We start from the raw sequence: 26,418 nt of genomic DNA, 5'->3' as shown, positions 1-26,418 counted from the left end.
TTATTCTTTTTAGTAATCTTTACAGGAAAAGGGGTTACTAGCCCATTGTTCCCGGCATTTTAGTTGACTTTTACAACACGCATGGCTTACGGAGGAAAGATTCTTATTCCACTTCCCCATGGATATAAAAGGAAAATTAATAAGACCAAGAACTATTAAGATAAAATCAAAGAAAACTCAGATGAGTGTGTATAAATAAATGTGTACATGTATGTGTAGTGTGACCTAAGTGTAAGTAGAAGTAGCAAGACATGCCTGTAATCTTGCATATTTATGAGACAGACAAAAGACATCAGCAATCCTACCATCATGTAAAACAATCACAGGCTTCGTTTTACACTCACTTGGCAGGACGGTAGTACCTCCCTGGGTGGTTGCTGTCTACCAACCTACTACCTATATATAATATATATATATATATAATATATATATATATATATTATATATATATATATTATATATATATATATATTATATATATATATATATATAATATATAGGTAGTAGGTTGGTAGACAGCAACCACCCAGGGAAGTACTACCGTCCTGCCAGATGACTGTGAAACAAAAACCTGTAACTGTTTTGCATGATGGTAGGATTGCTGGTTTTCTTTTTCTGTCTCATAAACACGCTAAGATAACAGGGATATCTTGCTACTCCTACTTACACTTTGGTCACACTTTACAGACACGCACATGCATATATATATATACATACATCTAGGTTTTTCTCCTTTTTCTAAATAGCTCTTGTTCTTTTTTATTTCTTCTATTGTCCATGGGGAAGTGGAAAAGAATCTTTCCTCCGTAAGCCATGCGTGTCGTATGAGGCGACTAAAATGCCGGGAGCAATGGGCTAGTAACCCCTTCTCCTGTATACAATTACTAAAAAAGAGAAGAAGAAAAACTTTATAAAACTGGGTTGCTTAAATGTGCGTGGATGTAGTGCGGATGACAAGAAACAGATGATTGCTGATGTTATGAATGAAAAGAAGTTGGATGTCCTGGCCCTAAGCGAAACAAAGCTGAAGGGGGTAGGAGAGTTTCAGTGGGGGGAAATAAATGGGATTAAATCTGGAGTATCTGAGAGAGTTAGAGCAAAGGAAGGGGTAGCAGTAATGTTAAATGATCAGTTATGGAAGGAGAAAAGAGAATATGAATTTGTAAATTCAAGAATTATGTGGATTAAAGTAAAGGTTGGATGCGAGAAGTGGGTCATAATAAGCGTGTATGCACCTGGAGAAGAGAGGAATGCAGAGGAGAGAGAGAGATTTTGGGAGATGTTAAGTGAATGTATAGGAGCCTTTGAACCAAGTGAGAGAGTAATTGTGGTAGGGGACTTGAATGCTAAAGTAGGAGAAACTTTTAGAGAGGGTGTGGTAGGTAAGTTTGGGGTGCCAGGTGTAAATGATAATGGGAGCCCTTTGATTGAACTTTGTATAGAAAGGGGTTTAGTTATAGGTAATACATATTTTAAGAAAAAGAGGATAAATAAGTATACACGATATGATGTAGGGCGAAATGACAGTAGTTTGTTGGATTATGTATTGGTAGATAAAAGACTGTTGAGTAGACTTCAGGATGTACATGTTTATAGAGGGGCCACAGATATATCAGATCACTTTCTAGTTGTAGCTACACTGAGAGTAAAAGGTAGATGGGATACAAGGAGAATAGAAGCATCAGGGAAGAGAGAGGTGAAGGTTTATAAACTAAAAGAGGAGGCAGTTAGGGTAAGATATAAACAGCTATTGGAGGATAGATGGGCTAATGAGAGCATAGGCAATGGGGTCGAAGAGGTATGGGGTAGGTTTAAAAATGTAGTGTTAGAGTGTTCAGCAGAAGTTTGTGGTTACAGGAAAGTGGGTGCAGGAGGGAAGAGGAGCGATTGGTGGAATGATGATGTAAAGAGAGTAGTAAGGGAGAAAAAGTTAGCATATGAGAAGTTTTTACAAAGTAGAAGTGATGCAAGGAGGGAAGAGTATATGGAGAAAAAGAGAGAAGTTAAGAGAGTGGTGAAGCAATGTAAAAAGAGAGCAAATGAGAGAGTGGGTGAGATGTTATCAACAAATTTTGTTGAAAATAAGAAAAAGTTTTGGAGTGAGATTAACAAGTTAAGAAAGCCTAGAGAACAAATGGATTTGTCAGTTAAAAATAGGAGAGGAGAGTTATTAAATGGAGAGTTAGAGGTATTGGGAAGATGGAGGGAATATTTTGAGGAATTGTTAAATGTTGATGAAGATAGGGAAGCTGTGATTTCGTGTATAGGGCAAGGAGGAATAACATCTTGTAGGAGTGAGGAAGAGCCAGTTGTGAGTGTGGGGGAAGTTCGTGAGGCAGTAGGTAAAATGAAAGGGGGTAAGGCAGCCGGGATTGATGGGATAAAGATAGAAATGTTAAAAGCAGGTGGGGATATAGTTTTGGAGTGGTTGGTGCAATTATTTAATAAATGTATGGAAGAGGGTAAGGTACCTAGGGATTGGCAGAGAGCATGCATAGTTCCTTTGTATAAAGGCAAAGGGGATAAAAGAGAGTGCAAAAATTATAGGGGGATAAGTCTGTTGAGTGTACCTGGTAAAGTGTATGGTAGAGTTATAATTGAAAGAATTAAGAGTAAGACGGAGAATAGGATAGCAGATGAACAAGGAGGCTTTAGGAAAGGTAGGGGGTGTGTGGACCAGGTGTTTACAGTGAAACATATAAGTGAACAGTATTTAGATAAGGCTAAAGAGGTCTTTGTGGCATTTATGGATTTGGAAAAGGCGTATGACAGGGTGGATAGGGGGGCAATGTGGCAGATGTTGCAAGTGTATGGTGTAGGAGGTAGGTTACTGAAAGCAGTGAAGAGTTTTTACGAGGATAGTGAGGCTCAAGTTAGAGTATGTAGGAAAGAGGGAAATTTTTTCCCAGTAAAAGTAGGCCTTAGACAAGGATGTGTGATGTCACCGTGGTTGTTTAATATATTTATAGATGGGGTTGTAAGAGAAGTAAATGCGAGGGTCTTGGCAAGAGGCGTGGAGTTAAAAGATAAAGAATCACACACAAAGTGGGAGTTGTCACAGCTGCTCTTTGCTGATGACACTGTGCTCTTGGGAGATTCTGAAGAGAAGTTGCAGAGATTGGTGGATGAATTTGGTAGGGTGTGCAAAAGAAGAAAATTAAAGGTGAATACAGGAAAGAGTAAGGTTATGAGGATAACAAAAAGATTAGGTGATGAAAGATTGAATATCAGATTGGAGGGAGAGAGTATGGAGGAGGTGAACGTATTCAGATATTTGGGAGTGGACGTGTCAGCGGATGGGTCTATGAAAGATGAGGTGAATCATAGAATTGATGAGGGAAAAAGAGTGAGTGGTGCACTTAGGAGTCTGTGGAGACAAAGAACTTTGTCCTTGGAGGCAAAGAGGGGAATGTATGAGAGTATAGTTTTACCAACGCTCTTATATGGGTGTGAAGCGTGGGTGATGAATGTTGCAGCGAGGAGAAGGCTGGAGGCAGTGGAGATGTCGTGTCTGAGGGCAATGTGTGGTGTGAATATAATGCAGAGAATTCGTAGTTTGGAAGTTAGGAGGAGGTGCGGGATTACCAAAACTGTTGTCCAGAGGGCTGAGGAAGGGTTGTTGAGGTGGTTCGGACATGTAGAGAGAATGGAGCGAAACAGAATGACTTCAAGAGTGTATCAGTCTGTAGTGGAAGGAAGGCGGGGTAGGGGTCGGCCTAGGAAGGGTTGGAGGGAGGGGGTAAAGGAGGTTTTGTGTGCGAGGGGCTTGGACTTCCAGCAGGCATGCGTGAGCGTGTTTGATAGGAGTGAATGGAGACAAATGGTTTTTAATACTTGACGTGCTGTTGGAGTGTGAGCAAAGTAACATTTATGAAGGGATTCAGGGAAACCGGCAGGCCGGACTTGAGTCCTGGAGATGGGAAGTACAGTGCCTGCACTCTGAAGGAGGGGTGTTAATGTTGCAGTTTAAAAACTGTAGTGTAAAGCACCCTTCTGGCAAGACAGTGATGGAGTGAATGATGGTGAAAGTTTTTCTTTTGTGGGCCACCCTGCCTTGGTGGGAATTGGCCAGTGTGATAATAAAAAAACAAGCTGGGATGGCCCGATTGCTGAAAAGGTGCTTGCCAACATGCTCAGGGCTGCAACATCAGATAGAGAGATTGCCCGTCTCCAGGCTGTGAGTGCACATCACTCCGGGGACTTCCTCCAAACAGTTCCCATATCAGCAATGGGAACGCGACTCGACCCTAAGACCCTCCGTATTGCAGTGGCTCTGCGCCTTGCTGCCCCAATTCACACAGAATATATGTGTATTTGCAGCAAAGTGCAAGCAGACCAATACGGTCTACATGGTCTTAACTGTTCCAAAACCAAGGGCTGGCATGGAAGACACAATGAGGTCAACGACATCATTAAGAGAACCCTTGCTACAGCTGGATGCCCTGCCGAGAGGGAGCCCCGATCACTAGCAGCCAACAATACCCACAACCCAGCAAACCACCCCGACGGGATCACCATCTATCCTTGGAAGAATGGCAAGCTCTTAGCATGGGACTATACCTGTGTGTCCACACTGGCTGACACCTATATCCATCACAGTGTGGGGCGACAGGGAGGAGCTGCTGACCACGGAGGAGTACAAGATCAGCAAGTACAGGGACATTAGCCAACAATATCAATTTGTCCCAGTGGGATCAGAGACCTTGGGAACATGGGGAAAAAATGCCACACGTTTCCTTAACCCTTTGACTGTTTCAGGCCCCTCTCTGAAACTGTCATTCTATGTCGCCAAATATTCGAAAAAAAATAAATTATTTTTTCTTATGAAAATGTTAGGAATATTTTTGTGAGTGTTTTAAGCCTAAAAAAAAAAATTTTGCCATCAGTACTTACCGAGATATAGAGCCGCAAAGTTTGCAGAAAGTGACGTGCGCACGGCAACAGCGGCGACTGCAGCCCACCCGGTATTCTTTTATTTACTCTAATTCAAAGGTTTCTTGCATTTTTCAATATTTTTCTGTTCCAGGTAACTTATGTGGCCTGTGAGACCAATGTAAGGTGCATTGTTCAAATATACACTCATTGTTTACAACACAATAACAGAACAAACTTTATCACTATTAGTTTGTGTATACACTTTATTTACACAAACAAACAATACAAAACAATGTTTATTACTATTGTTCCATAATATATATACATATGTACAGTCACTAAACACGTTCCTAGAACTGCTGCAGCTTGTGGAACTCTTTGAAACATGGGTATATGCAGAGGGGCACTTCACACTCCTCACACATAAAACGAGTGTCTCTGCGTGTTTGTGGTCGTTTTGTGGTATGCATACATACATAACACCTCTTCTGAGCATTTTTCTTGACAGTAGTAGGAGGCAGTTGTATGGGGTAGTGATCACCAGGCCTGAAACGAGATGACGTGTGTGGGCGCTGGTCTATTGCAGGAGTTGCTCCTTGGTACTTTGCAATTATTTGTCTGATTATTGACAGGCAAAATTCACCATATTTTGGTGTTTTGTTAGTCTTCAACTTGTATATGTTATAAGCATTTAGAATAGAGATATCAACAAGATGGAAAAAAAGTTTTATATACCACTTATAACTCTTGCGTGCACAGTCTGCAAACCCAATCTGCATGTCACATTTGTCCACTAAGCGCATATTGAGGTTGTAGTCCATGACAACTGCAGGCTTTAGAATGGGTTCATTGGTCTCTCTGTTGTCCCTGCCACTGGGTACCATTTCGTTTCTGTGAACTGATGTCAACAATGTGACATCACGTTTGTCATGCCACCAAAATGCCATGATGTCATTGGCAGCAAAGGCTTGCACCTCACCTCTGCGAGTGCCAGCGTCGAACCTTGGCATATGTTTACGATTACCACGCACTGTGTCACACACGTCTGTCAAGTTCACTCGCAAGAAATCACTGAGTATGGGGCTTGTGTACCAGTTATCAGTAAATAACATATGCCCCTTACCAAGATATGGTTCCATCATTGTTCGAACCACATCACCAGAGATACCCAATAACTTCATGGTATCTCTCAAAGTATTACTGCCAGTGTACACAATATCCAAAACTAGACCACTTCTGCAATCGCACAGTACAAATAGCTTTATACCAAAGCGTTTCCTCTTGCTTGGTATATATTGCTTGAATGAGAGTCTTCCTTTGAATAAAATCAAGGACTCATCAATAACAAGCTTCCTGAAGGGATAAAAATACATGCAGCACTTTTGTTTCAGGTACATAAACACATTTCTGATCTTATATAACCTGTCGCTTCTGTCAGGCCTGGTTTTGTCTGAAAAGTGTAACATATGTAACAGTATCAGGAAACGATTGACACCTATAATGTCACTAAAACCTGGAGTTGAAATCAGGCGTTCTGTTGCCCAGTATGTGGTGACAGTGTGCTTATACACATGTGGCATAAGCATTATTGTGGCAAAAAACAGGTACATCTCTGCCACAGTTGTCTCCTTCCACTTGTGTAGCCGTGATTTTGGTGAGAGAATTGTATTTGCCATGGTGTAATCACAGTACGTGTTTGTTTCCCTGACAATGATGTCCATCAGGGGTTCATCGAAGAATAACTCAAAGCAGTCCAGTTCACTGGCATTGTTCCCAAGTGGACAAGATGGCTTTATTCCACTTTGTGTTTCATCAAAGTCATGGGGACTGGGAACAAACTCGTCACCGTCCTGCCAATCCCAGATGCGGTCTGCTGGTGGGGTCTGGATATTGTACCGTGATTGTGGTTGTGCAGGTTGTGGTGGTGCAGGTTGTGGGAGTGTGGGGTAGGGTGAGGCTGGTTGTTGTGCAGAGTCAGCAGCGTGGGTAGTAGCGTGGCCCGCTGATGGTGCCACATGGGCCGTGCCACCCTCACTATCACCACCACCACTGCCTGCTCCATCACTCGCATCATTCATACCCATCGTTACAATATCGTCATCTTCACTATCAGGACGTGGTGTAGGGCCATGGGATGTGCTCCCAGAGTTTCTCCTTCCCCTTGGAACAACATATGAAACACTACCAGACAGCATGCTACGTCGTACATACTGCCGCTTCACTTGGGAATATTCACTCTCACTGTCACTAGAACTGCTTTCAATGACCCTGAAATCACTATCACTATCACTGCTAACATCTGGGTGTTGTACACGACCAAATAGTTTCCTCTTTCGTCCTGGTACAGGCGAACGTAAACATGAACAAGCCGGCCCAGCACCAGAGGTGGAAGGTTGTGGTTCATCAGGGTTTTCATCACTAATTACGTTATCCTGGGCACTTTTTCCATTAACACTCGCTTCAAAACCCTGGAATTCACTGTCACTGACATTTTCATCGCTGTTAGAGCTATCACTTGGGAACAAAAGACCTCCAATCCGCCGAGGAGTGAGGAACTTCTTACCGAGAGGCATGGTGAAAATGGACTAACAACATGGCATTCCCACAATGCACCGCTGGGTCCCAGATTTTTTTCACAGGGTGCACACCAACCACTGAGACCCATTCTCTCTCATGTAGGCCTACCAGGCCTTTCCCGCTTGATTTGAAGCCGCTAGAATTTGTGCGTATAAATACGTCAGAAACATTGGCTCGTAAGACGTATTTATACGTCGGAAACAGTCAAAGGGTTAAAGAATTGGGTTCCAGACTCATCGACACCACCAGGGACCCAAGGGCAGCCACTTTCATGTTCCAGCGCCTCAGCGTCGCCATCCAGAGGGAAAATGCTTGCTGCATACTTGGCTCGCGTCCAGCCTCGGAGGAGCTGGAGGAAATTCATGATCTTTGATACATTGTGCCATTGTATTCATGTTTATGTTTTTTTCTGTAAATTTATTTTGTTTATTAATAAATGTTCACATAGAATATAAAATATATAGGGGTGGTAGACTGATACACTCTTGAAGTCATTCTGTTTCGCTCCATTCTCTCTCCATGTCCGAACCACCTCAACAACCCTTCCTCAGCCCTCTGGACAACAGTTTTGGTAATCCCGCATCTCCTCCTAACTTCCAAACAACGAATTCTCTGCATTATATTCACACCACACATTGATCTGAATACATTCACCTCCTCCATACTCTCTCCCTCCAATCTGATATCCAATCTTTCGTCACCTAATCTTTTTGTTATCCTCATAACCTTACTCTTTCCTGTATTCACTTTTAATTTTCTTCTTTTGCACACCCTACCAAATTCATCCACCACCTCTGCAACTTCTCTTTTATTAAATAAAATAAAAACACTAACCACTCCAAAACTACATCCTCACCTGCTTTTAACATTTCTATCTTTATCCTATCAATCCCAGCTGCTTTACCCCCTGCATTCTACTCACTGCCCCAAATACTTCCCCCACACTCACACTCGAAGGCACAGATTTAGTTATGATGCCCTATATGTGAACAGGTGCAATAGTGGCCACAAATTAAACATTATCCTACTCATTTAGGAATTTCACTAGTTTAGTTCCATTGATGTTTGTTACAGATATTCCAATATCTATATTACACTGGTATTTCATGATTAACAAAGACAGAGCAACATGTGGCTCCCACAATGCACTTAGCAAACTGGAAATTTTTCTCTACTACTGCATACACCCACTCTTTGTTGTGTAGGACACTCATGCTTCTTGTGTCAAATTTGAAGACATACAAGGCGAATTCGCATCACCAATACACCATGCCATGAAATGCGTTGGTGTTGTCAGCACTTTAAGGGTAAATACATACAATCACTTACGCCACAGATCCCTGTGCATACGTATCCCACACCATACTCAGTTGTGTAAGTAAATCAACTTCTGATCTTTTAATCATCCTATCTTATGTATGGATCGTAACCATGGCTGTACAACAATTGCACAACCCAGGGCAGTTGCCTCTCACTACTAAAGGACCACCAAGACCTAGTCTTGGATACACTGGTGGACAAACAAAATGCAGATGTAATATATAGAGACTTTGCAAAAGCCTTTAACCCTTTGACTGTTTCAGTCATATATGTACGTCTTAAGAGCCAATGTGTTTGACATATACATACTCAAAAATTCTAGCAGTCTCAAATCAAGAGGGGGAAAGCTGGAAGGCCCACATGTGAGAGAATGGGTCTGTGTGGTCAGTGTGCATAGTATAAAAAAAAATCCTGCAGCACACAGTGCATAATGAGGAAAAAAAAACTACGACCGTGTTTTTGGATTAAAATGCTGACTTTGAGGTGTATTTTATGGTTATATTCTCATTTTCATAGTCACATTTGATAGAATGGATTGATAGAATGATTGGTTTTACTAGGAAAAGGACCTTGTAATGGAGCTCAAAGTAGGGGAAATGTTTGATTTTTCCGATGTTCAAGAGAAAACAAATGGTGTCATTGTCCAATAAATGTCCAACTAGCCATTTTAATATGCAGTCATGAATGGGTTGACATTATTTATACAATTATTACAATATTACCGTAGTCTGCATAACAGTAAATCTTCTATTTTTTGTTTGAATAAAAATTCAAAATAGAAAGCAAGAGTAATATCAGAGGGGCCTGGAGACATGACTGATGAACAAAGAAAATGTTATTTTTGAGCCAGGAATGTCTGCATTGTTCATTCTGAACCCTATTTTGAAACTGCCATATTTTTTTTAATTTGCGTGAAATTGGCCAAATTGCCAATTTCTGACCACTTTATTGAGTAGTTAAAATTGGTAAATGGGCAGTTTCTTGCACTCAATCGATAGAACAAGTGGAGTTCTAAAGAAATAGCTATGAGTTTGGTGACTGGAACAATAGAATTAGCCGAAAATAGGACTCAAATTGGGCGAAATCGCCGATTTGTAAATATCGCTGAGGTTGCTAACTTCGCGAGAGCGTAATTCCGTAAGTTTTCCATCAAATTTCATACTTTTGGTGTCATTGCCATCGGGAAAAGATTCTCTTATCATTTCATAAGAATTTTTTTTTTTCAAATATTTTGCAACACCAGGAGACACCTCAGGATTTGGGGTTGCGACAGTCAAAGGGTTAACAAGTGTGATCATGGTGTAATAGCATACAAAATGTGTGCTAAAGGAAAAACTAGAAAAGTGGACAGATGGCTCTAGCTTTCTAACCAATCAAATACAAGGTACAATAGTAAACAGAGTTAAATCAACAGCTACCACAGTAAAAAGCTCTATTCCACAAGGTACAGTAGTTGACCCCATCCTTTTTCTCATTCTCGTATCTGACATAGGCAAAGATGTAAGCAATAGCACTCTCTGTCTTCCTCTGCATACAATACTAAAATCTGCATGAGTGTCATCCATTAAGAACAGTGTAAATCTCTAAGCAGATATAAACCAAATTTTCCAATGGGCTCCAGAAAACAATATGAAATTTAATGAAGACAAATTTCAATTTATCAGTTATATAAACTTGAAGAAATAATAGCTAGAACAGAGTATAAAACAAATTCTAACCACACAATAGAGCGAAAAACTAATGTGAAGGACTTAGGACTGATAATGTCAAAGGATCTTGCTTTCAAAGATCACAACATTGTCACTATCACCACCATGAAGAAAATGATAGGATGGATAATGAGAACTTGCAAAACAAGGGATGCCAAGCCAATGATGATCCTCTTTAAGTCACTTGTTCTCTCTAGGCTTGAATCCTGCTGTACATTAACAGTCCCATTCAAGGCAGGGAAAAATTGCTGATCTGGAAAATGTAGAGAACCTTCACTGCATAAACCTCTAAGTATAGTCAAGCACCTTAATTACTGGGAATATCTAAAAGCCTTTGACCTGCACTCCTTAGAATGCAGGCATGAAATTAGATCATGGCATGAAATTACATCATAATTTATACCTGGAAAATCGTAGAGGGACTGTCTCAAATATGTACACAGAAATCACTCCCTATGAAAGGAAAACACTCAGCAGGCAGTGCAACATACTCCCTATGAAAAGAAGGGGTGTTGTAAATAAACTAAAAGATAACATAAGTGCCAGGGACCCAAGACTGTTCAACAGCCTCCCATCATACATAAGGGGTATTACCAATAAACCCCTAGCTGTCTTCAAGAAAGAACTGGATTGATTCCTAAAGTCAGTACCTGACCAGCCAAGCTGTGGTTTGTACATTGCATTGTGTGTGGCCAGCAGTAAAAGCCTGGTTGATCAGTCCCTGATCCACCAGGAGGCCTGGTCAGGACCGACCCATGGGGGCGCAGACCCCCGGAACACCCTCCAGGTAGACTCCAAGCCTCCAGGTATGGCACCGAAGAGGAATACGAGTGATGCTGGAAGTGGCAAGAAGTTTAAGCGTGAAAGTCTTGGTGTTTTGAAAATATTGAGACATTTGATAAGCTTTAAAAGTGATACATGTGTGAGAGAGTGTGTGCAAACCTATGGTTTCAATGAAGCATCAATAATAAGACAGGAGCTTATGCAAAGAGTAGCACAGGTTGTGACCTCCTGAAAACAATGACACGGGACACAAAAGCTAATAAATAAGACAGAAAAATTATTGAGTGAATGAAATTTAAAGCCAAGAAAGATGCACCACCTAATTTCATTTTAATAAGGGAAAAATCCTTTCAAGTGCTATAAAACGAATGAGTGATGAGGAAGGAAGGCCTGAACAACAAGTGTGTGTACATTTAGTACAGGCTGGTTCCACAAAGTTTAAATTGCATAATCGGATGCATAATAAATTTTCTGGTGCAACTGCTTCTGTTGACTACACAGTTGCAGGGAATTTCCCAACTGAAATGCAGGAAATTATTTCTGAGGGCACCTATGAGCTACAGTAAGTGTTTATTGCTGAAAAGACAATTACTGGAAGAAAATGCCATTGAGAACTTATATCCATGGGGAAGTGGAACAGAATTCTTCCTCCGTAAGCTATGCGTATCATAAGAGGCGACTAAGATGCCGGGAGCAAGGGGCTAGTAACCCCTTCTCCTGTATATATTACTAAATTTAAAGGGAGAAACTTTCGTTTTTCCTTTTGGGCCACCCCACCTCGGTGGGATACGGCTGGTACGTTGAAAGAAAGAAGATCAGCTATAAAAGAAAAGTGCACCGGGATTCAAAGCACTACTGTACCTTGCTACCGAGACATAATATGTCAGGTAATTTTAACTCTTTTACTGTCCAGACCCCAAATGAATCTTGCACTCAATGTCCAAAAATTTAAAAAAAAATATTTTTCTTCTGAAATGACAGTGAATTTTTTTTTCTGAAGGTAACGACTCCACAAATACAAAATTTGATGGATAACTCATGGAATTACACAGGCACAAAGTTAGCAGTCTCGGCGCAGTTTATGCAGGGTCGAGAGGCCCTCTCCTAAACTTGTTCTCAGGGTCGAAAATTTTTCAGAAAAAAAAAAAAATTTCTTCTTATGAAATGATAGAGAATCTTTTCTCGATCATAATGACACCTAATGAAATTTGATTGAAAACTTATGGAATTATGCTGTCACGAAGTTAGCGGTCTCGACGATGTTTACGCACTGGCAATTTCGCCCACTTTGAGCCCTATATTCAGCCAATTCTAGTGTATTAATCGACAAAAATCGTAACTATTTCGCTAGCACTCCATTTTTTCTAACGAATGAGTACAAGAAGCCACCCATTTACTGATTTCAACTATCCAATGACGTGGTTAGAAATTGGCAATTTTGCCAATTTCACACAAATTTCAAAAGATGCAAATTTCCAAATAGGGTCCAGAGTAAACAAGACAGACATTCCTGGCACTAAAGTAACACTGTCTCTGTTCATTAGTCACATCCCCAGGCAACTCTTACATTCTTTTGCTTTCCACTTTGAATTTTTATTCTTACAAAAAATAGAAGATTTATTGTTTTGCAGACTACTGCATTAGTGTAGAAATGGTATAAATAATATCAGCGCACTTGTGAAAGAATATTAGACTCACCAGTTGACGTGTATTGGACGTGTGGCATGATTTGTTTACTTTTGAGCTTTGGCAAAAATCAGACATTCTACTACTTTGAGCTCAATTTCAAGGTACTTTTCATTGTGAAACCAATCAAAATCATCTCAATTTCTGTAATATGTCTTCCATTCTATAAAATGAGACCAGGAAAACTAGAATACAACCATAAATACCATACGAAAATACAGTGCAAAGTCGCTGTTTTAAACCAAAATCACGGTCATTTTTTTTTCTCATTAAGCACTGTGTGCTGCAGGATTTTTTTTATACTGTGCACACTGACCACATAGACACATTCTTTCAAATGTAGGCCTACCAGCTTTCTCTTGCTAGATTTGAAGGCGCTAGAATTTATGCATACTAATACATCAATAACCCTGGTGCGTAAGACATACTAGTACGTCGGAAACCCTGAAAGGGTCAAGTTAATTCCATTGTTTGAGTCGACCTAATTCTCAGTTATTTCACTAGAATGTCTTCCATTCTATCAAGTGAGAACAAGAAATGGCCCATTCAACTATTTCAACTACCTTATAAAGTAAACAATTTGGAAATCTGGCCAATTTCACACAAAATTAAAAAAAACAATGTACACATTCCTGTCACTAAAACAACATTACCTCTGTTCATTAGTCATGTCCCCAGGCCTCTCCTATATTACACTTCTTTTCCATTTTGAATTCTTATTCACAAAAAAATAGATTTTTCTCTATTTCTTAGATAATAAATTATTGTCTGTTCTTCTGCTAAAACTGTCCACCCTACTTCAAGCCTTCACAGTTACTATCTTGTTGAAGCTTTCCTTACACACAACTTTCCTAATATGATTCTTAGTTCTGGATTTGTCCCTGTAGATGCCGTCCTTTCCAATTACATTGTCAAATGCTCCAAACTTCAGAACACTCATGACCTGACCTGATCCATTCCTCTCTTCTTCTCCCTTCCTATTTTATCCTTTTACTTCCTTTGTTTTCCTTTCTTCTTCCTAAATGGGTTCTGTCCTTCAGTTCCCCCCCCCATGTTTTCTGGTCCTTTGTCCTTAGACCTACCCAGCCTCCTCTTCTACTATGCCTACCCCTCCATTACTAACACTTCTATTGCCTCCCTTCAACCTTCACTCCCCTTTCTATCTCTTGTGCCACTATAACTACTATCTACTTTCTACTACTACTACTACTACTACTACTAGTACCACAATCAGCATTATCACTATAAATAACAAAAAGGCACAATACCGTGACTGGAATGATACACAAATAACCCGCACATAAAAGAGAGAAGCTTACAACGACGTTTCGGTCCGACTTGGACCATTTACAAAGTCGCACAGTGTGACTTTGTAAATCGTCCAAGTCGGACCGAAACGTCGTCGTAAGCTTCTCTCTTTTATGTGCGGGTTATTTGTGTATTACCACTATCACCACTACTACTACTACCAGCATTACCACTACTACTTTTTCTTCCTCTCTTTGCCCTATCCTAGTTCCCCTTGCCTATATATACTGGCTCACTCACTCGTGTTAGTTTGACTTTGTAAATGGTCCAAGTCAAACCAAAACGTAATCTTAAACTTCTCTCTCCTAGGTGTGGGTTATTTGTGTACTATTCCAGTCAAGGTATTGTGCCTATTTGTTCTTTATAACCAAGAATAATTGGTCATGGTTTACAGCATCCCAATAATGGAATCAGACCCACTAAAACCCATAAAACAATCTGGGGGTTGTAGGGAGGCCTTATCTGTCCTCTGGAATATTGGGAAAAATCTAATTTTTCTGCTACTTTGATCTCAATTTCAAGCTACTGCCAGTTCTGAAAAACAATCAAAGATTATATCTATGTTTTCAATTCTAGCAAATGATACAAAGAAACAGCCAAAAAACAAAAACAAAAACTTCAAGAAAATGCCACAAAATTGCTATTTTAAACCATGCACACAGTTACAGTTTTGTTTTTCCTATCATACACCACCTCGGGCAAGAATTTTTTTTATATGGTACATACTCATCACACAGACTCATTCTCTCACATCTAGATAAAAATTTACCACTCTCAGCTTATCTGAGTGAGCTGGGCTCAAGGTGTACAACTATGTCAGGGACCCTGGCCTCAATGGCTTAGGTCTATGTAACAGACAGAAAAGGGGTTAAGTGCCAGGACTCCCCATGCTTTGAAAGCAACAGATAAAAACCACCTTACCAGTCATTATGGATGACAAGAGAATTTATTTATTGACTGGTTTAAGCATCACTTAATTCTGGAAATCATGTTTTAGCTGTGCAGCAAGGTCCTTGCATTCTAGGTTCTCCTCACGCTTGATAATTCCCATACTCATCCAAAACTCTTAGTGGAGCATTGAATTAAGAGATTTAAGTGTAATTATACATGAAAAGTGATCCTGACACTTGTTGCAGCAATGAATTCACTCAGACCTGGGGATACTAGACTTCCGGTGTAAATTTAACAGTGCAGACACCATCAGCTATGTCCAGAGTGTATAGAAAGAGGTATCTCAATCAACACTAAATGCAGGCTGGGGAAAATTAAGGCCAGGTGAGGTGAATACTTTCCTAAGTGTTCTCTCAGTTGTGAGCCAGGTGCAGGATATTGTTCGACTGGCAAAGAGGTTGCCAGGTGAGGGCTTTGAAGATGTGCGGGGAAAATGAATGCACTCCTAGAAGACGAGGAAGAAAGAAGTCTACAAAAAATGTTTGCAGAGCTCAATACCCATATAACAAAGATGAGGGAGAATAACCAGAATAAAAACAGTTAATGCTGCAACAGTTACATTAGCAGTTTCATATAACTGCTAAAGTTGCAGACTACTTCAGTAAGGAGGACCCTGGCAAAGCTAGAAACACTGCTCTGAAACAAGGTCTGGAGCAGGTGATGATGCCTTACAGACAGCTGTATAAAGTACTATGCATTCAAGAATTCCTCAGTACTGGACCATTGACAAAGTCACACTAACCAGAAGTGGAGCAGGACGGCTATATATAGGCAGGAAGAGGTGGCGGTAGTAGTAGTAGTAGTAATAGTAGTACAAGAATGGTATATAATATCGACAAGATGAAATTAAGACACATGCGCAACACCCGGGCATCCCTATCGTAGACGTTTCGCCATCCAGCCAGCCACTGGATGGCAAAACGTCCACAACAAAGACAACCAGACGCCGCACATGTGTCTTAATTTCATCAGTAGTTGTAGTAGTAGTAGTAGTAGTAGTAGTAGTAGTAGAGGTAGTGGTAGTGGTAGAAGTGGGAAATAAGGAGGACGAGCCAGTCAAATACAAAGGAAGGGGAGCACTGCAAGAGAGCTAGGTGCCCACTGAGGGAGAGCAAGCGCACAGAGGTGCGTGAAAGGGGAAGTGGTGAAATAAATGAAAAAGGAACAGAAACACGAGACAGAAGAGAGAAAGACAACCCAGAGGAGAAAAGGAAAGAGGAAAGGGGAAGAGGAAGAAGAAAAAGAAAAACAAAAAATGAGGAGTCAGGTTAAGTCACGGGTGTTCTGAAGTTTGGAGCATTTTACAATGTAGTGGGAGAGGAAGGCATCTACAGAGACGAAGCCAGGGCTAAGGTTCATACAAGGAAAGTTGTGTATTAGAGAGGATTCAACTAGACGGCGACTGTTCGAGTTGGAAGTAGGGAAGACAGTTTTAGCAGAAGACCAGTCAATAGGATGGCTATGATCTCTGACGTGACAGAGAAGATCATTGTTAGTGTAGGCAATCCTAACACTATTTTTGTGCTCCCTAAGTCTGTCAGAAAGAGATTGACCAGTTTCTCCGAAGTATTGAAGAGGACAGGAGGAGCAAGAAATAGAGTAGACACCAGGAACATCTGTAGAGGGAGGAGAGGTATGAACGAGATTAGTGCGAAGAGTGTTAGTCTGGCGGAAGGTAAGCTTGATGTCTAAGGGATGGAGAGAATTGTTGAGATTAGAAAGACCGGAAATGTAGGGAAGGCAGAGGATAGAAGAGTTCCCAGGAGTAGAGAGTTTGGGAGAGAAGAAATTGCGTTTAGCACGTGAGAGGGCAGAGTCTATGAAATGGGAAGGGTAGCCAAGACGGGAAAACGAATTATGAAGAGTGGAAATTTCTGCTGGAAGGAACTGAGGATCACAGATGCGGAGGGCATGGAGAAAGAGGGAGATAAGAACACTTTTTCTTGACAGGGAAAGCATGATAGGAAAAGTAGTGAATGTACATGCCACTGTGCATAGGTTTTCGGTAAACGGAAAAGGAGAAACCTGTATCTGAGCTGTGGACATGGACATCAAGGAAAGGAAGCAAGGAATTAGATTCCCATTCAGCTTTAAACTTAATGGAAGGGGCAAGATTATTAAGAGCTTCAAGAAAAGGTTGGAAGAGACTGGAGTCATGAGGCCAAAGAGCAAAGATGTCATCCACAGAGCGGAGCCAGACTGAAGGTTGCACATCGAGGGTAGGAAGAAGAACAGTCTCAAAGTATTCCACGTAAAGATTAGCAAGGACAGGAGAGAGAGAGAGAGAGCCGAGCCCATAGCGACACCGAAGGTTTGAGAATAATATTTCCCTTGGAAGGAAAAGTAGTTGAGTCCACACAGAGGCGGATAAGATCAAGAAAGACATCAGTAGGTATAGGGAGATGAAGAAACCCTTCATGGGCCTTCTCTCTAAGGAAATCAAGGACATCATCAAGAGGGACATTGGTGAAGAGGGACTCAACGTCAAGACTAAGCATCTTACAGGTTGGGAGAGAGCGAACCCGTTCAATGAAGTCTTGAGAGTGACGGAGGTGGGCAGGAGAAAAAGTACCAAGAAAGGGAGTGAGGGTTTTGGCCAGCCAAGAACCAAGAGAATAAGAGACAGAACCTCTAGAGGATATGATAGGACGAAGAGGAATATCAGGTTTATGAGTTTTGGGAAGGCCATAGAAATAGGGAAGAGGGGGACAGATGACACAAAACCGTTGAACAAGGTCAAAGTCAGGAGGACAGAGGTCGGAGAGAGTCCTAGTTTTTTGTTGAAAGTTCTCTTGATGCGATCAAGAGGGTTGGAAACGAGAGGAGTGTAGGTACGTGAGTCAGAGAGCAAGACATCAGCTTTACGGAGGTAATCCTCACGATGAAGGATAACTACCGAATTACCTTTGTCAGAAGATAGTATGACAATGTTAGTGTTGGATTTAAGGGAAGAAAGGGCAAGTTGGTAATGGCATGGAAGGTGGTGATTCTTAGAAAACAGACTAACAAGAGCAGGAAGGAGAGCGCCACGAAAAGTGGACAAGTCGGGAAGATTACGGGAGTGAGATTGACGAAAGGAATAAAAAGAGCTAATCAGGGAAATACCAGCGCGAGGAGTAGGCGAAGTGGCAAAGGAAAGGCCAAAACCAAGAAGTTCAAGCTCATACTGGGAGAGTGAGACAGAAGACAAGTTAGTAACACAGTCAGTGAGGGAGAATTTAGACCCAAGGGCTAGCTGAGATGAGACGTTGAAGTTTATTCTGTAGTTTGGAAGAATGAATTTGTGTATTCAGGCGAGCAGTGTCAAAGGCAATGGTAGAGAGAAGGTTACAGAGATCCTGTGGTAGAGCCGCAAAGAGAGCATGTTGACGTTGACGGAAAGTAAAGAAGGCATCTTTAACCTGTGATTTAGTAGAAAGAATGAGCTGTTGAAGTAGGAGATGGGCATGATCAGGAAAGGGAGTGCCCAGTGGGTTGGTTTTCAGGAAGTGGGAGAAGGAAGGGGGCAGAACTTGTTCAGCAAGACAGTCATGTAGGAAGCGAAGCTGATTCTTACGATACCTGGTAGCAATAAGAGCAGCCTCATAAGATAGAAAGAGTGGTTTAAAAGAGGGAACAACATTAAAAAAGTTGGAGAGAATATGATGCTTAAGTGCAGGGTCCATAAATAACAAAAAAAGGCACAATACAGTGACTGGAACAATACACAACCCGCACATAAAAGAAAGAAGCTTACGACGACGTTTCGGTCCGACTTGGACAATTTACAAAGTCACACTAACCAGAAGTGGAGCAGGACGGCTATATACAGGCAGGAAGAGGTGGTGGTAGTAGTAGTAGTACAAGAATGGTATATAATACCGACAAGATGGAATTAAGACACATGCGCAAAACCCGGGCATCCCTATCGTAGACGTGCGGCGTCTTGTTGTCTTTGTTGTGGACGTTTCGCCATCCAGTGGCCGGCTGGATGGCGAAACGTCTACGATAGGGATGCCCGGGTGTTGCGCATGTGTCTTAATTTCATCTTGTCGGTATTATATACCATTCTTGTACTACTACTACCACCACCACCTCTTCCTGCCTATATATAGCCGTCCTGCTCCACTTCTGGTTAGTGTGACTTTGTCAATGGTCCAAGTCGGACCGAAACGTCGTCGTAAGCTTCTCTCTTTTATGTGCGGGTTATTTGTGTATTGTTCCAGTCACGGTATTGTGCCTTTTTTTTTGTTATTCCTCAGTACTCCAGTACAACCACTGACATCAGTGCACAAACCTTTGCTATCCACCTTAGCCAATAATCCACGGCCTTCCACCTCAGCCCAGTATGGCCACACCATACCTCTACTTTCAAAATCGTTGACATACACTGTTATTTGAACATGGTTATAAAATGCACTTCCTTAGTTAGCTTAAGCAGCATGTTACAACACTGTTGTAATGTAAGGATAACTAAACTGACAGTTTAATTTGCCACAATGAAACTACTTTCACTGCAAACTGATAAAAATGCAAAAGTTTGTGAGTCTAAGCATTAAAAACTTTTTAACATGGAAATATAAGCTGGGCAGGAATGCCAAATATCAAGATTGGTAACTACTGTTTGTGTCACGGCAGCCTGGGAAATTTAACTGGCTGCTCACATTAACATCCGTAGCAACTCGAATTACCCATACATGATGCCCTAGTGAACAAGCTAAAACATACCTGGTTCTAAAACTCTACACAATTTTATCTGGAACATATATGAAGTTACACACCAAGTTTCAACAAATTTGGAGACAGCCAGGTGGAGACCATCTTCAAAACTGGTCCAATTTGCTGTAGAATCACCATTTGTGAGTTTAAATAAAAGTATTAATAAGATGAGTAATATACTAGCACAGGTAATAAAGATGGTACAAGGTTAATAGTACATGTAACAAGACCACAAATTTCACAGGAATAGCAATTTAGGTTAGGTATACAGGGTAACATTATGAGAACATGTATAAAAGTTAATGAATGGGAAGGGAGGTTAATTTGGGATATGTTTGCTTGGCTGTGTTTCTGTAGTGGCTCAGTGAACCAATCCCAGAAGGATGTTTTCAAATTTCAAAATGTAGTATTATAAACAGACATAAACATGCAAGACTTACCTCCGAGGAGAGCTTATTGAGGACCACCACAGGCTCTTTCATGGTCTTTGCCAATGTGTTGACATTGTCCTTGGATTCTGAAAATAAAAATACAGTATTGTACATTTTTATACTGTTGTTGTAGATTGAATTATACAGTACCCATCTTACCTTTTGTTTCATTTTCTCAATGTGGGACTGTTTCTACTACACACCCACATGAAAGTTACCTCAAAACAATTTTGAGAGTCACCATCTCCATGATCCAGTCCTAGACCAGACCTAGTTGATGACCTGATCAACCAAGCTGTTGGTGATAGCCGCACACATTCCAACAAAAGTACTATAGCCTGGCTGATCAGGAACTAACTCAAGGAACTTGCCCAGTCTCCTCTTGAAGACAACTCAAAGTCTGTTGGTAATTCCCATTATGTACGAAGGAAGGTCAGGGTTCCTTTACACACATCCCACCCATTTTATACTGCCCATAAACATGGTTTTCTGATTGGAACATATAATAGGGCAAGCTACAAGAGACCTGAGAGCACTAATGCCAAATATTATAAAATGCTCTGATCAGACAGCCCTGTATATGCACAACATAAAATATCCACAAGACTGGGATGCAGTCATCTTCAACACATGAATGTAATTACCACAGGCAAGTCTCCCAACTCTGTCTATTCCCAATGCAAGCTCTATAAAAAAAAAAAAGGAGGCACATGACAATAACAATTACACAGTGGAGTGTCTAGTGACTAAGCCTGATCGAATGGAGTACTTGGAGCTAATAAATATTTTTTTAATTTCAATTTCAACATGCTGGCCATCTCCCACTGAGGCAGGGTCACCCGAAAAAGAAACACTTTCACCATCATTCACACATAATCACTGTCTTTGCAGAGGCGTGCAGATATGACAGTTCAGATAATAACAAAAAGGCACAATACCGTGACTGGAACAAAACACAAATAACCCGCACATAGAAGAGAGGAGCTTACGACGACGTTTCGGTCTGACTTGGACCGTTTACAAAGTCACACTAACAAAAAGGAGAGCAGGATGGGTATATATAGGCAGGAGGTGGTAGTAGTGGCAGTAGTGGAGGTGGAAGGAAGTAGTAGTGGGGAGGTGGTAAGAGTAGGAGGGGCCAGTCAAATACTAAGAAAGAGGAGCACTGCAAGGGCAGAGGGTAAGAGCAAGAACACCGAGGAGGGGAAAAACAAATAAATAAATAACTAAAAGGAACAAATACACAGGGCATAAGAAAGACAGACAACCCAAAGGAGAAAAAGGAAAGAGGAAAAGGGGAAGAAGGAGAAGAAGAAAAAGGAGGAATCAGGTTAGGTCATGAGTGTTCTGAAGTTTAGAGCATTTTACAATGTAGTGGGAGACGAAGTCATCTACAGAGACGAAGCCAGGGCTAAGATTCATACAAGGAAAATTGTGTATTAGGGAGGATTCAACCAGACGGCGACTGTTAAAGTTGGAAGTAGGGAAGACAGTTTTAGCAGAAGACCAGTCAGTAGGGTGGCTGTTATCTCTGAAGTGACAGAAAAGAGCATTGTTAGTGTCAGCAAGCCTAATACTATTTTTGTGCTCCCTAAGTGTCAGAAAGAGCTCGAGAAACTTACAAAAATACACTTACATAACTGGTCGAGTTGGGAGCAGTTCGATATTTGAGGTTCCACTGTATACTCAACAGACTTAGTCCCCTATAATTTTCACACTCTCTTTTGTCCCCTTTGCTTTTATACAAAAGAACTATGCATGCTCTCTGCCAATCCCTAAGTATCTTACCCTCTTCTATACATTTATTAAATAAAAACACTAACCACTCCAAAACTATATCCCCACCTGCTTTTAACATTTTCCCACTGTGGAGGTAAGGCTTATTGGCCTATAATTCAAAGCTAAGGACATGTCACCTGCACTGTAAATAGGTATAACATTTGCAATTTTCCACTTGTCTAGCACTATGCCAGTTTGTAGTGATATACTGAAAAGATTAGCCAAAGGTATGCTAAGTTCCTCTTTACATTCCTTTAACCCTTTCAGGGTTTTCAACATACAGGGTTACTGACGTACTAGAACACCTAAATTCTAGCACCTTCAAATCTAGCAAGAGAAAGCTGGTAGGCTTACATATGAAAGAATGGGTCTATGTGATCAGTGTGTGCAGTATAAAAAAAATCCTGCAGCACACAATGCATGAGAAAAAAAAACTGACGGTGTTTTTGGATTAAATCAGTGACTTTGCACTGTATTTTCGTATGGTATTTATTGTTGTATTCTAATTTTCCTGGCTCATTTTATAGAATGGAAGATATATTACAGAAATTCAGATGATTTTGATTGGTTTCACAATGAAAAGTACCTTGAAATTGAGCTCAAAGTAGCAGAAATGTTTGATTTTTACCGAAGTTCAAAAGTAAACAAATCATGCCAACCGTCCAATACACGTCAACTGGTGAATCTAATATTCTTTCACAAGTGCGATGATATTATTTATACCATTTCTACACTAATGCATTAGTCTGCATAACAGTAAATCTTCTATTTTTTCTAAGAATAAAAATTCAAAGTGGAAAGCAAAAGAAATATAAGAGAGGCCTGGGGACGTGACTAATGAACACAGAACTTGAAATAAATATGATTTTTGTCGACTAGTACACAGGAATTGACCAAAAATAGGGCTCAAAGTGGGCAAAATCGCCAATGTGTAAACATCGGCGAGACCACTAACTTCGCGAGAGCGTAATTCCTTAAGTTTTCCATCAAATTTCATACTTTTGGTGTCATTATGATCGGGAAAAGATTCTCTATCATTTCACAAGAAATAATTTTTTTCTTTTCTGAAAAATTTTTGACCCTGAGAACAAGTTTAGGAGAGGGCCTCTCAACCCTGAAAGGGTTGGTGCCGTACTAGTACGCATAAATTCTAGCGCCTTCAAATCAAGTGGGAAAAGGCTGGTAGGCCTAGATGTGAAAGAACGGGTCTACATGGTCAGTGTGCACAGTATAAAAAAAAATCCTGCAGCACACAATGCATAATGAGAAAAAAAAAAACACTCCACCTTGATTTTGGTTTAAAACAGCGACTTTGCAGTCTATTTTTGTATGGTATTTATGGTTGTATTCTCGTTTTCTTGGTCTCATTCAATAGAATGGAAGATATGTTACAGAAAAAGAGATAATTTCGATTGGTTTCACTATGACAAGTCCAATACACATCAATTGGCGAGTCTAATATTCTTGTACAAGTGTGCTGATATTATTTATACTGCTTTTACAATGATGCAGTGGCATACATAACAGTAAATCTTCTATGTTTTGTGAGAATAAAAATTCAAAATAGAAAGCAAAGGTAATGTAAAAGGGACTTGGAGATGTGACTAATGAACAGATAAAATGCTATTTTAGTGCCAGGAATGGCTGTCTTGTTTATTCTGGACCCTATTTTGAAATTGGCATCTTTTGAAATCTGTGTGAAATGGCCAAATTGCCAATTTCTGACCACTTTATTGGCTAGTTGAAATTGGTAAATGGGCGGTTTCTTGTACTCAATCAATAGAACAAATGGAATTCTAGTGAAATAGCTATGATTTTAGTAGACTGAAACATTGAAACATTTCATACTTTTGGTGTCATTATGATCAGAAAAAGATTCTCTATCATTCCATAAGAAAAAAAAAACATTTTTTTTTTTATCTTTCAGAAATTTTCGACCCTGGGTGGGGGTCGAGGATCGAGGGTCTTGACCCTCAAAGGGTTAAAACCCTTGCAAACAGTTCATCAGGGCCAGGGGATTTGATAGAGAAATTTAAGCCTAACAAATCCCCAGGCCCTGATGAACCGTTTGCAAGGGTTTTAAAGGAATGTAAGAGGAACTTGGCATACCTTTGGCTAATCTTTTTATACATCACTACAAACTGGCATAGAGTGCCAGACAAGCAGAAAATGGCAAATGTAATACCTATTTACAAGGCAGGTGACAGGTCCTTAGCTTCAAACTATTGACCAATAAGCCTTACCTCCATAGTGGGAAAATTTATGGAATTAATAAAAGCCGAGGCAATTTGTAGCCATCTTGAAAGGCATAAATTGATAAATGAATCACAGCATGGTTTCACAAAGGGGCATTCCTGTCTTACGAATTTACTAACTTTTTTTCACTAAGACTCACGAAATTGTAATGACACGATTGCAAACAAACCATACCACAGGTGGGGTTTGAACACGCAATCAAATAGTCTCAAAACTCCAGACCGTCCCTTCAAAGCAGTCAACATGACAGCTTTGAGAGGGCTCGAGCTAGAGTTCGCCATGGCCATGCTAGCAGGAAATGCATCTGTAAAAACTTGCATTTGTGGTCACAGTGGTGCCTATGCTAACCTTTCTATGGTGTAGAAATATACCTAGTTGGATGAATCTTATCTAAGCTAACAGGATGGTCTGGAGTTTTGAGACACTCTGATTGCAGGTTCAAACCCCACCTGTGGTGTTTTTTTTTTTTTCACTAAGGTATTTGAGGAGGTACACCATAGTACTGAATATGATATTGTGTATATGGACTTCAGTGAGGCTTTCAATAGAGTTCTACATCAGAGGCTATTGAGGAAACGTAAGGCACACGGAATAGGAGAAATTTTTTTCTGGGTAGCGACATGGTTGACAAATAGGCAGCAGCGATTTTGCATAAATGGGAAGAAATCAGAATGGGGGCACGTCACAAGCGGTGTTCCACAGGGGCTAGTGTTGGGCCCCTTGTTGTTCACAGTTTACATAAATGACATAGATGAAGGAATAAATAGAGACAAGAAAATAAATTTGCTGATGACACCAAAAAAGGCCATCCAATTCATTCTAATGAGGACATTAGAGCACTCCAGGATAATTTCAATAGACTGATGCAGTAGTCAGAGAAGTGGCAAATGCAGTTTAATATAGACAAATGCCAAGTTCTAAATGTTGGACAGGAAAATAACCATGCCACATATAAACTAAATAATGTAGATCTTAATTTTACTGACTGCAAAAAGGATTTAGGAGTTCTGGTTTGCAGCAGTCTGAAACCAAGACAACAGTGCATAAGTGTTCACAATAAAGTTAACTGAATTCTTGGCTTCATAACAAGAAGTATAAATAATAGAAGTCTGCAGGTTGTTCATCAACTCTATATATCTTTGGTTAGGCCTCATTTAGATTATGCTGCACAGTTCTGGTCACTGTATTACAGAATGGATATAAATACACTGGAAAACGTACAAAGAAGGATGACAAAGTCGACCCCACATATCAGAAATCTTCCCTATGAGGATAGACTGAGGGTCCTGCATCTGCACTCTATAGAAAGGCATAGAATTAGGGGGGATATGACTGAGGTTGGTAGACAGCAACCACCCAGGGAGGTACTACCGTCCTCCCAAGGGAGTGTAAAATGAGAGCTTGTACTTGTTTTACATGATGGCAGGATTCCTGGTGTCTTTTGTCTGTCTCATAAATATGCAAGATTACAGGTACGTCTTGCTACTTCTACTTACACTTAGGTCACACCATACATACATCTTCTTTCAACACACCGGCCGTATCTCACCGAGGCGGGGTGGCCCAAAAGGAAAAATGAAAGTTTATCCTTTTACATTTAGTAATATATACAGGAGAAGGGGTTACTAGCCCTTTGCTCCTGGCATTTTAGTCGCCTCTTACAACACGCATCGCTTACGGAGGAAGAACTCAGTTCCACTTCCCCATGGAGGTAAGAGGAAATAAAAAAGAACAAGAACTAGTAAGAAAACAGAAGAAAACCCAGAGGGGTGTGTATATATATGCTTGTATATGTATGTGTAGTGTGACCTAAGTGTAAGTAGAAGTAGCAAGACGTACCTGAAACCTTGCATGTTTATGAGGCAAAAATGGACACCAGCAATCCTACCATCATGTAAAACAATTACAGACTTTCGTTTTACACTCACTTGGCAGGACGGTAGTACCTCCCTGGGTAGTTGCTGTCTACCAATCTACTACCTACAACTATACATACATTTTTATTATTATTATCACACTGGCCGATTCCCACCAAGGCAGGGTGG

General features: G+C 40.6%; 1 protein-coding gene across 1 annotated transcript in view; it reads right to left on the bottom strand.

Annotated features, from left to right (window-relative positions):
• Nipped-B (Nipped-B cohesin loading factor) overlaps positions 1–26,418 on the bottom strand; it is a gene marked incomplete in the record, with an annotated part of 502,160 nt that overhangs the window by 311,875 nt on the left and 163,867 nt on the right. Inside the window, 1 exon segment of the mRNA XM_070089404.1 lies at positions 20,348–20,424. Coding sequence (XP_069945505.1) covers positions 20,348–20,424 — 77 coding nt within the window.

The sequence above is a fragment of the Cherax quadricarinatus genome, chromosome 2 (assembly GCF_038502225.1).
Source record: "Cherax quadricarinatus isolate ZL_2023a chromosome 2, ASM3850222v1, whole genome shotgun sequence".
NCBI lineage: Eukaryota > Metazoa > Arthropoda > Malacostraca > Decapoda > Parastacidae > Cherax > Cherax quadricarinatus.
Note: the sequence above shows the minus strand (reverse complement) of the source record. Positions and strands in the feature narration are given on the sequence as shown.